The 12,376-nt window shown below is 31.9% G+C and overlaps 1 protein-coding gene across 1 annotated transcript; it reads left to right on the forward strand.

Moving 5' to 3' along the window:
- Positions 1-2,221: 2,221 nt before the first annotated feature.
- On the forward strand, positions 2,222-6,399 carry LOC124370929. The gene is made up of 3 exons (XM_046829236.1): positions 2,222-3,173; positions 4,740-4,919; positions 6,283-6,399. The coding sequence occupies exons 1-3, from the start codon at positions 3,074-3,076 to the stop codon at positions 6,303-6,305; spliced, it is 303 nt and encodes a 100-aa protein (XP_046685192.1). The 5' UTR covers positions 2,222-3,073; the 3' UTR covers positions 6,306-6,399.
- The last annotated feature ends 5,977 nt before the right edge of the window (positions 6,400-12,376 follow it).

The following is a 12,376-nucleotide window of genomic DNA, read 5'->3' on the forward strand; positions in this document are numbered from 1 at the left end:
GACATCTTAACAAGATGGTTTCGTCAGAAGGAGGTTACCACAACTAAATCTGTATTAATCTGGCAAATAAAACATCGTCACAGGTAAGTTACTATTTACAAACTTAATCTATAATAGATTCAAAATAAATGTCTCGCGTGAAAGAGCCAATTTATAATTCGAAAAATGTACATTTTACTCATGGATAAGGCACGCGAGGTGGTAATCAATGAGCTGTCGAAAGGTTACAAAGTTCACGCAAAAAAATTACCACGCGTGTAATTAGATTATTGTTACGGCAAGAATTTAGTTCCACGGAAATCAGAGAAAAATAATAGTCTACTAACCAGTAATAAGTAAAAGGGTAGCGAAAATATATATTATATATAATAAAATTAAATAACTGTACAATATTGCATCATAAATTCTTACAATAAGGAGGCTACACCCTTCTTTATTTCAAAGAGCCGCGGGTAACTGCTAGATTCTTCAATACAAATATTTACATTGCTTTATTTCTAGTGGATTGCAAGGTAGCAGTCGTCACACCACGTGACAGGTTTCGCTGGGGTTTAATGAAACATTTCAAGCCTATAGCTCATATCATTATTGTTTTTACATCTTCAGGCAAACAAAAGAAAACTTGCCAGCCTACTATACTGAGAGAGACTTCAACGAGACTATGCCAAATTCCATGGTTGACCATGAAACTCGATCTTGTCTACGTAGAAATGAAGTTTCACGCTAAAGTTCAAGTCTACAGATCTTTTTCGAGTTATCCTATCACACGATACATTCACATTCTAGTTCATTAATTTTTTAAGTTCTAAGCTTCTAGTTCATTAAGCTTAGGACAAGAAGCTTATAAATTGCACTTGGTCCTGTAAGAACCTTAGCACTGCTTCCGGAGTGACAGAATATTCAGGATGGGTAAGGTTAGGAAGTAGGGGCCGCCTCCTATAGAGATCCATGAGGAAGAATTAGGGCACTAAATCTCAAAGTTATGTCTCCCCAGAAGAAGGGGAGGTCAGCTCTGAACCAGCCTCTCCAGTCAAAGTAGGCAGGGGGTGGTACACCCCTGTTGAGGCTAGCAAGAACCTCTGAGGTTAGGGAACAAACCCCACCAACTCCAACAGTCATCTCCCACAGTAAACTAGACATATCGAATTGCCCATGAACCCCAGAAGGTTGCCCAGATTGAAGTGACACATCGGTTTCTGCTGTGCCCAGTGGTGGGTTCAACTGGAAGGTATAAACTAGCCAGAAGTGATCCCTGCAGGGTTTAGTTCATTAAATTGCGTTTATGTTAAATATAATATGACAGTAATATAAGTCTACACACCAAGTCATGATAAAATTATGTTAAATTTGTTGGAATAATTATGCTACATGTCACAACTCTTCTAAGTATATTGAGTTGGTTATAAACATTTTTACTTATATGGCAATTTTCTCGTTGCCATCATGGTTGCCCATAAGATCAATGTAAAAATATTCGCTAACGCTCAGCCAACTCCCACGTAGTGACATTCATCGTAATCGAACTCAGTGTTCCTCATATGGAAATCTTCATGAGTAAGTTCAAGTCCATTGGGTCTGGTCTTTTTCGAGATACCGTGAGGCAGACAGATAGCTAGAAATGGCATTTTTCCAGCCCCACGAGTATAGGCTTCGCTAAAGCTCAGCCAATACATGTGAGAGAATCATAACCTATTTAAACTGACTACCGATAAAATTCTATCAATGGAGACTCCACTCATTTTCCTCATTCATTAAAATCCCAAATGGACACGTCATGGATTGATTTCAAGGCCGACCTGAGGGACTTTCCTCAGACGGATCATTCTCGTAGACGAGGAAAAACTGCGAAACAAGTAAGTGATAAAATGTATCTTATTGGTTCTTTAATTCTTTTATATAGGTTATGAATCATTGCACAAGATAACAAAAAGACCTTTATTATACGCTCTTGTTACTACATTTACTTTTTAAAATAAACACTTATTATTTGGTGTGAGAGAAACTGTACTTTCACCTGTTATTAATATAAATGGAAAGGCAGAACCGACGTTATTTATTAGAAATTTGATTGATCAATTTTGTGTTATAAGAATTGTTTTAATACATTTTTTAACAAATATTGTACATAATTTAAAAGGTAACATTATTCAAATATCAATAATGTTTAGGTAAGTTATATTAACCTACATTATAACCCACCCTTATATTGTGTGTGGAATTTCTTTAGTCTTCATGATTTTAATAGTCTACAAGCAGGTGTGAATTAATATTTAAGTTGGCATTTATCGAGCTTAGTCTTACAAAAATCTTAATCCTGCTGGGAAGGTTAAAAATAATAGTACTCTTTTGAAATAAAATTTAAACTATACTTTTGTAAATATGGGAACAAAGTTTTAATGCAATATCATATTTAAGATTTTTATATCAGACATACTTGACGTACTGAGGTATAGGAGTTTTGCATCCAAAACGTAACAAAAACGAAAGGTCTAAAGGTTTTTGATCCATGCCTTATCGAATATACAATCAGGTACTCCAGAGGAAATGATGTCATCATTTGTACTTGAAGTGTATTTCCCAACCCAACAATGCAAATGTACATTTGGTTCTTTTTATTACAAACAACGGTGTCAGTAAATGCTTTCAGAGCCACAGAGCTGTAAAATTTTCGTACGTGAAATAATTTTCCGTGACTGCAAAAAAATAATAATTCAAACTTTACAAATTGTGCATCGTAGATCTGAAGTTCCCGATTCAGTTTACTTTTAAACATTCTTAACTTGTAGGATTCAATGGTAAAATGAGATTATTTAGTTTGTACTAACTAAAATGGAAAAATAATTACAATTAAACGATTTTTAATATTTGTGCTATGACTGACCATTATTGAAAAAATAGAATTTGAGGTTAGAGTCATAGAGAAAATATAATTATGTTGAAAAGAAACCATTACAATGATTTAATATTGCAGATGTTTTATTTGCACACTATCATATACGGATACCTTATCTACTGAAGTGAGCCAAGCCAAACATAACCTCAAAGTGGACAGTGAGTTGGAAGAACCTCAGTAATGGGGATAACACCTTTAGAACCAAGCGGGTCCCAAATAATGTGGATTTGTTTCCTTCTGAGCACTGTTTGCATGTTTGGGCGAAGTGACAGTTTTGAATGTAAGTATTACTCAATGTATTTACAAACATTATTATTCCATATACTTACACAGTTAATAACTACCAGTAAAGACACACAAGTCGGTACTTTGGTATTATACGAGGTACCACTCTGTCCCTACCTACTACATGATTATAAGTAGTAGGTTCGTATTACAAATAGAAAAAAATAAATTGAACCTTTAACGAGCGCTCACGTGATCTGGGTTTGACTTTTGTGATGTGTTTTTACGAAGATAGCCTTGCTATCGAAAGGTCTCACAGAAATAAAAGTTTTAAGTATTGGTTTGTGTTCTAAATGTTGTGATTTAGATAAAGTCAGTAACACTTCACAAATAATGCCATGTTACGTGCATAAGCTTTTCTTTGTTTGGATTTGTTTGTATTGGGAATTCAATTACCTGTAGTAAAAATATTGATTGATTGACCAAGATCTTTAGTAAAAATATTGATTGATTGACCAAGATCTTTATTATTATAGGCTAATTATTTACGGCAATCAGATCCTTTCTCATACTTCCTGTGAAATGCCATTATTTGTTACATCATAAGTACCATGTTAAGTAAAAAGCTAAGGACCTCTCAACTTTAGACTACCTTTACACTTAGAATGTCTCTATACTGGTCCAAAATAGTTCAATTGTTACTGAAATCATTGGAGCTATTCAATAAAATATCATTAAATATTGGAGATAGATTGAAAACATTTCAGGGTTATTTATAAAAAAAAACAGTCTCACTCTTCGACTTGAAGGCCTAGCCTTTAAACTTAAATATAAAATGGATGAAGGGATTGGAATACCTTTCAGTGACTCAAATATATCAAATTTGCTAAGGTTTGTTTTTAATGTCATTTTAAAAGAAAATGCTCTTAGTATCCCTGTTTTTTCAAAATGAAATTACGTGTAAAACCGCGGGTTACTGCTAGTATATCAATATTGATATTTAATCACATCTGGAATGAATAAATTCAATTAAATTAAATTCGTGTTGTTTGAATCTGTAATGTATTTGACTGTAAAAGAAATATATAATAATTTTGTTAAAATAAACATAAATGATAAGGCTAGTATCTAACTCCTTGAAAGTATTTCGATAACTCTTTTCATAAATCTTTCTTTCTTTTATTATATATATACTATTTCTGAAAATTATTACAATTCCGAGTACCTCATACAGTTATTTCATAGGATAAGTGTGAGTGTATTAGTACATACTAAGGTATATTCAATGCTTTTATGGTCAATTATTCTTACAAAAGTTGCTGAGAGGATAAAATGCTAGAGCAAACATAGTTAAACATAGAAACGTTTTAAATTTTATTTAGTTTTGAAGAAACCGGTGAATTTTTCATCTCATGTATACAAAATATTTTGGATTTTGGATTTTCAATAAATCAGAATGTATTGCATTGCTACAGGCTTGCGTTGTAACCACAGTGTGTATTTAAAAACTGGAATAATACTCGCAAAATTTACTTTTATGTCACTTTTAGGAAATACCTTTATCTCGGACAGATTAGAACAAGTTGTTTAAGTACTAAGTTGTTTAATGTTACTTTTTTAGCTTTGTCCCCGTGCACTACTGACGAAGAATGTGAAGAAATGCGGATATGCGTTGATCACAAGTGCCAGGACGCTTGTCCGATCATATGTTACGGCAATGCGACATGTCAGATCTACAAGAACATCTACTGCCCATGCCTGTCCGCTTTTTCTCCATGGTTTCACGGCTGCGTTGAACAGGGTCAGTACTGCAACAACACTTTTACAAGTATTTAATACAATAAAAATATAAATCGACACAAGGGAATATCGAAGGATCGACAGAACGTAGACGGACGGACAGACAACGAATAGAATGCCCTTTAACCTTTAGATCCTAAGATCAACAGAGCTCTCCATTAGACCAAGAGAAATCTATGTACCAAATTTCTTCAAAGTCTTTAGGACCTTTCTATCAAGAGTTACCGGACATATCGACAGACACACGAACAGACTGCCCTTTCACCTTTATATCCTAAGATCAATAGAGCTCTCCATTAGACCAAGAGAAATCTATATACCAAATTTCAAGTCTTTAGGACCTTTCTATCAAGAGTTACCGGACATATCGACAGACACACGAACAGACTGCCCTTTCACCTTTAGATCCTAAGATCAATAGAGCTCTCCATTAGACCAAGAGAAATCTATATACCAAATTTCAAGTCTTTAGGACCTTTTTATCAAGAGTTACCGGACATATCGACAGACACACGAACAGACTGCCCTTTTACCTTTATATCCTAAGATCAATAGAGCTCTTCCCTGAATAAAGAGGCACATATGTACCAAATTTCCATTCTTTAGAACCTTTCTATCAAGATTTATTACACAAACGGACTACGAGTATCTTTAGATTTGTTGACTCCACAATTAATAGGGTTCTTCCTTGGACCGAAAGAAACCCATATACAGCATGTACTCTACCCGTAATCTTGTCACACATAAAAACTTGAATTGATCCTATTATATTTACATTAAAGAATAATCCAAACATTTCTTGTGAAATCAAAAAAGGTCTCCCCATCAATACCGCAAGGAAAGTTTAAAACTTAAAGAAAAAGTGTTTAAAGTATAATCCAAAACATTTTCCTCATTTTAAACTAACTGTCTAAAGGTTCTTCTAATATGATAAATTTTAAGCCACGTGGTATACCCGGTAAGTTTTACAAATTTTACTTTTATTTAATTGTGCACAACAGTACAATAAATAAAACTTATGTCCTCTAAAAATTAAAAATTAATGTAACCATATGATACATAATCCAAATATTCGCCTAAAATTATTACAGATACATAAATAAAGGTTTAGTTTACCCATGGAGTGCAAAATATTAATATTTTAAACACTTAAATGTATTGTAATAAACCAAAAACTTTCCATTCCAAAAAGATATGTCATGGTAATTTGTTCCGTAATCAAGGTTTATTTTTGTAATTTACTGGTTTTTTTTTAGATAAGCAACAATAATAAATAACTACCTGAATTTAGGAATGTAGAATTGTTTTATGGATTTAAATTTCTACGTAATTTTACGTCTACAGTGTATATTACTTTGTTCCAGAAACTCCAGGAAAGCCGAAATGAAGTAGTCCTTAAGAGTATTATACAAATCTCGAAAGGGGCAGCAAAGAATGAGTATTTCAAAATAAATAAAATAAACTCTTTTATCATACCTTAGGATGTTATATTTTATTCATCCATTTATTAAACAAGGATATTGTGCCTTGCTCTCCACCTCCCTAGGTAACTGTAATCTGTTACCTTGTGTAGCAGAGTTGCTGGAATCTGCAACTTCTCAGCTACTTATCAGAAAATCAAGTCTAAATTTATATACATTTGAGGTTTAAGTTCAGTCTCATTAAATTTTGAAAAAGGGCACTCCAGAAAGAAGGAGTATGTAAAAGCGAGTCGAACGCTCGTACCGCCCAGTGAATTGTGATTATCATCAATGACATGACATCACTTTCTTTTCACTATAATGTTGTCTTGTAGTGGTCTTCGGACCTATCTACGACTGAAGAGACTAAACAAAGTCGAAACAACAGAAGCACACCTCCATCCTGAAAGACGGAATGGTTGTAATTTATTGACGCAGGCTCAATCAATTTAGAACATGCAAGCCATCCTCCAACCCGGTTGCGCGTAATAGTGATGGGGAATTATTGACGCCATTACAGGTTATCATTTTATAAGGTTGAAAGGGATAAACCCTTTGCCAATTGTTTTAATTACATTTAGAATTCAAAACCAAAACATCAACCTCTCCGAGTATTGATGTCGGCGCACGTTACGTTTCGTGTGTGTCCGAATCTACGTTACGGCGTGGCTTGCATGTTCTAAATTGATTGAGCCTGCGTCAATAAATTACAACCATTCCGTCTTTCAGGATGGAGGTGTGCTTCTGTTGTTTCGACTTTGTTTAGTCTCTTCAGTCGTAGATAGGTCCGAAGACCACTACAAGACAACATTATAGTGAAAAGAAAGTGATGTCATGTCATTGATGATAATCACAATTCACTGGGCGGTACGAGCGTTCGACTCGCTTTTACATACTCCTTCTTTCTGGAGTGCCCTTTTTCAAAATTTAATGAGACTGAACTTAAACCTCAAATGTATATAAATTTAGACTTGATTTTCTGATAAGTAGCTGAGAAGTTGCAGATTCCAGCAACTCTGCTACACAAGGTAACAGATTACAGTTACCTAGGGAGGTGGAGAGCAAGGCACAATATCCTTGTTTAGTAAACATTCTCTCCTCAACAAATATCAAACACCATCCATTTATATCTCGTATTTGTAGTAAAAACCATCAGTCTGGATAATTTCTGTGTGGATATTCAACTTTAGTTTCCTCAATGTTAGACACCCACTTTTCGTTCAAATAGGGAGGATATTAAGGAGTTTCAATATCAAAGATTTATTTAAGCTAGCCGAAAAGTTGCATAACTGTCTACGAAATCTACGAAATCCCATGTGGCTGTCCGTAACTATCTTCATTGGGTACAAAACGTGTAGTAATCACACGATTGAGTGTGTAACGCGTCCGAAAGGGAATATCAAATAATGTCTAATGGTAGATTCCGCTGCCAACACCGGATAATTCCAGAAAATAAATGAATTTTGTAGTATTTGAAATGTTAGTGAGTCTGTACTAGACTACCTTCTAACACATGCAGGTGCTGACTCAATACACTCAGCAGTCTTTCTGCTGCCCTAGACATTTGATAAATTCCAGATTTAAAAAAAAAAATTAAAAATTAAAACAATTAAATTAAAGAATATATTAGGAAATCTGAAGAATAAAATTAATGAAGAAAAAAATCTGGAATTTATCAAATTGTAACAATTGTGATTTAAAACACATTGGCTAAACGAAAAGAAAGTTAAAACAAAGAGCTAGCTAAGGAACATAGGGCATGTTTAAAATACCAACACGAAGAAAGATCATCCATGGCAAAACATGCACTTCAAACTGGACACTCTTTTTGTTTCAAATGCAAAATTATTAAAAGAAGTACAAAATAAAAAATTTCTCGATGCATATGAAACAATTTTTATAAAAAATAACCAAAATAATCTAGTAAACAACGAACCTGGGCCATTTCAAAATTCACCGTTACTTTATTTGATCTAACTAAATATCAACTTTATTTTTTTATATATACATATAACATACTGTCCTGTCATAGTAATCTATTTGTATTTTTAATGACATATGTTTTTATTTAGTACAAAATTGTTTATGTTACTATTGTTATTATTACTTTTATTCAGTTGTGTTGGTCCGAAGATGTTCTCATTGATTACGAAAGGCGGCCTCACAAAAATAAAAACTTATATTATTGGAGAGTTTGTTTAAAATAATATATAATTTCCAATAAGAAAAGAGCTTCAAGAATGTACTACTTTAGATTTAATAATTATTATGTATTCTGATAAATATTAAAAATATTGGCAGCTTTATACTATCAATATGAAATATACAGTATATATATATATATATATATATATATATATATATATATATATGTATAAAACCAATTAATCATAATTTCTGTACAAATTATAAGTAAGATTAAATTAACGACCAATGTTCACATTACGTAAGGGTCGTTACATGTGAACGCATAAGACACAAGCAATGAGACAATATGGAAAAATCTGGCATAGCAGTATATTGTTTAAAGACCAAACACGCAATAGTTTTCTACAAAACAAAGCAGTTTCAAAATTCCCTGCTATTATTCAAGGGTAAGAAAAGAATCTTTAGAAATAATCAAGAACGAAAATTACTTCAACAAAGAATATAGTGTGATTTGCTGATCTGGCCTTCCTCTTTAAACTCGTCAATGGCATTCTTGACTGCTCAGATTTGCTAGCCATGAATGACTTCAGAGTTCCAAGAATGGTCAGATCTGCGGTGCTATTTGTCAACAAGTACTATCGGGCTAATTACCTGAAGTTTGGCACAAACGCCTTGGAAATTTTGTACCTGCTGTAGTGGACTTCTTCTGCAACAGCCTGGAAACCCTCAAAAAGAAATGGTTGTCTTCATCAGCTAAATAAGCCTTACTTCCCTTCATCTTCTTCCTATATATATTATTCTCAATATTTTCCAAATCTGAACCATGCAACCAAATATGGTTTCCTCCTACCACAAACGGTGAATGTTTTTATGTAGTATTTTATTCTATTAACATTTTTTTATAATAATTGTAATCAACCTACTAAAGTATTCATAGTTTCGTGTTGTGCTTGTTAATTTCGATTTTTGTTAGTATTTATAATGACTTTTATAATTGTTATTAATTTATCCTTCCTTTGATAAGCTTCGACCAACTACGAGAAAGCTTTATAATAATTGTAATCAACCTACTAAAAGTATTCATAGTTTCGTGTTGTGTTTGTTAATTTCGATTTTTGTTAGTATTTATATGACTTTTATAATTGTTATTAATTTATCCTTCCTTTGATAAGCTTCGACCAACTACGAGAAAGCTTTATAATAATTGTAATCAACCTACTAAAGTATTCATAGTTTCGTGTGTTGTGTTTGTTAATTTCGATTTTTGTTAGTATTTATATGACTTTTATAATTGTATTATTATTTATCCTTCCTTTGATAAGCTTCGACCAACTACGAGAAAGCTTTATAATAATTGTAATCAACCTACTAAAGTATTCATAGTTTCGTGTTGTGTTTATTAATTTCGATTTTTGTTAGTATTTATATGACTTTTATAATTGTTATTAATTTATCCTTCCTTTGATAAGCTTCGACCAACTACGAGAAAGCTTTATAATAATTGTAATCAACCTACTAAAGTATTCATAGTTTCGTGTTGTGTTTGTTAATTTCGATTTTTGTTAGTATTTATATGACTTTTATAATTGTTTATTATTTATCCTTCCTTTGATAAGCTTCGACCAACTACGAGAAAGCTTTATAATAATTGTAATCAACCTACTAAAGTAATTCATAGTTTTCGTGTTGTGTTTTGTTAAATTTCGATTTTTTGTTAGTATTTATATGACTTTTATAATTGTTATTAATTTATCCTTCCTTTGATAAGCTTCGACCAACTACGAGAAAGCTTTATAATAATTGTAATCAACCTACTAAAGTATTCATAGTTTCGTGTTGTATTTTGTTAATTTCGATTTTTGTTAGTATTTATATGACTTTTATAATTGTTATTAATTTATCCTTCCTTTGATAAGCTTCGACCAACTACGAGAAAGCTTTATAATAATTGTAATCAACCTACTAAAGTATTCATAGTTTCGTGTTGTGTTTATTAATTTCGATTTTTTGTTAGTATTTTATATGACTTTTATAATTGTTATTAATTTATCCTTCCTTTGATAAGCTTCGACCAACTACGAGAAAGCTTTATAATAATTGTAATCAACCTACTAAAGTATTATAGTTTCGTGTTGTGTTTATTAATTTCGATTTTTTGTTAGTATTTATATGACTTTTATAATTGTTATTAATTTATCCTTCCTTTGATAAGCTTCGACCAACTACGAGAAAGCTTTATAATAATTGTAATCAACCTACTAAAAGTATTTCATAGTTTCGTGTTGTGTTTTATTAATTTCGATTTTTGTTAGTATTTATATGACTTTTATAATTGTTATTAATTTATCCTTTCTTTGATAAGCTTCGACCAACTACGAGAAAGGCTTTATAATAATTGTAATCAACCTACTAAAGTATTCATAGTTTCGTGTTGTGTTTGTTAATTTCGATTTTTGTTAGTATTTATATGACTTTTATAATTGTTATTAAATTTTATCCTTCCTTTGATAAGCTTCGACCAACTACGAGAAAGCTTTATAATAATTGTAATCAACCTACTAAAGTATTCATAGTTTCGTGTTGTGTTTGTTAATTTCGATTTTTGTTAGTATTTATATGACTTTTATAATTGTTATTAATTTATCCTTCCTTTGATAAGCTTCGACCAACTACGAGAAAGCTTTATAATAATTGTAATCAACCTACTAAAGTATTCATAGTTTCGTGTTGTGTTTATTAATTTCGATTTTTGTTAGTATTTATATGACTTTTATAATTGTTATTAATTTATCCTTCCTTTGATAAGCTTCGACCAACTACGAGAGAAGCTTTATAATAAATTGTAATCAACCTACTAAAGTATTCATAGTTCGTGTTGTGTTTGTTAATTTCGATTTTTGTTAGTATTTATATGACTTTTATAATTGTTATTAATTTATCCTTCCTTTGATAAGCTTCGACCAACTACGAGAAAGCTTTATAATAATTGTAATCAACCTACTAAAGTATTCATAGTTTCGTGTTGTGTTTGTTAATTTCGATTTTTGTTAGTATTTATATGACTTGTTATAATTGTTATTAATTTATCCTTCCTTTGATAAGCTTCGACCAACTACGAGAAAGCTTTATAATAATTGTAATCAACCTACTAAAGTATTCTCATAGTTTCGTGTTGTGTTTATTAATTTCGATTTTTTGTTAGTATTTATATGACTTTTATAATTGTTATTAATTTATCCTTCCTTTGATAAGCTTCGACCAACTACGAGAAAGCTTTATAATAATTGTAATCAACCTACTAAAGTATTCATAGTTTCGTGTTGTGTTGTTAATTTCGATTTTTGTTAGTATTTATATGACTTTTATAATTGTTATTAATTTATCCTTCCTTTGATAAGCTTCGACCAACTACGAGAAAGCTTTATAATAATTGTAATCAACCTACTAAAGTATTCATAGTTTCGTGTTGTGTTTGTTAATTTCGATTTTTGTTAGTATTTATATGACTTTTATAATTGTTATTAATTTATCCTTCCTTTGATAAGCTTCGACCAACTACGAGAAAGCTCCGCCCTGCAACTCGCTTGTATAGACAAATGCTTATTATCAGCAGTTTCAGTATTTTGGCGGAAGATGGCTGGACTCAGCGAGTCTAAAGTACCCTAAGAACTAAATTACAGTAGTGAAAATAAATTTAGTTTTGAATAAACTATCATATACCAGAACAAAAATAATGCACTTCACACATAACCTATAATCCGGATACGTAATCATAGTGCCTGCCTTACGTAAGCTGTTGGACGCACGACTTCGGTGCAAGATTAATTGCCGGCCTCTCTATTGCAGGCTG

Source organism: Homalodisca vitripennis, unplaced genomic scaffold (genome assembly GCF_021130785.1).
Source record: "Homalodisca vitripennis isolate AUS2020 unplaced genomic scaffold, UT_GWSS_2.1 ScUCBcl_608;HRSCAF=2996, whole genome shotgun sequence".
NCBI lineage: Eukaryota > Metazoa > Arthropoda > Insecta > Hemiptera > Cicadellidae > Homalodisca > Homalodisca vitripennis.

Bases quoted from the DNA above. Each gene is read 5' to 3' on its own strand.
- LOC124370929 (XM_046829236.1), top strand. From the start codon at position 3,074: ATGGGGATAACACCTTTAGAACCAAGCGGGTCCCAAATAATGTGGATT. The intron at 3,174-4,739 runs GTAAGTATTACT...TTACTTTTTTAG, and splicing joins GCGAAGTGACAGTTTTGAAT to CTTTGTCCCCGTGCACTACT. The intron at 4,920-6,282 runs GTCAGTACTGCA...ACTTTGTTCCAG, and splicing joins TCACGGCTGCGTTGAACAGG to AAACTCCAGGAAAGCCGAAA.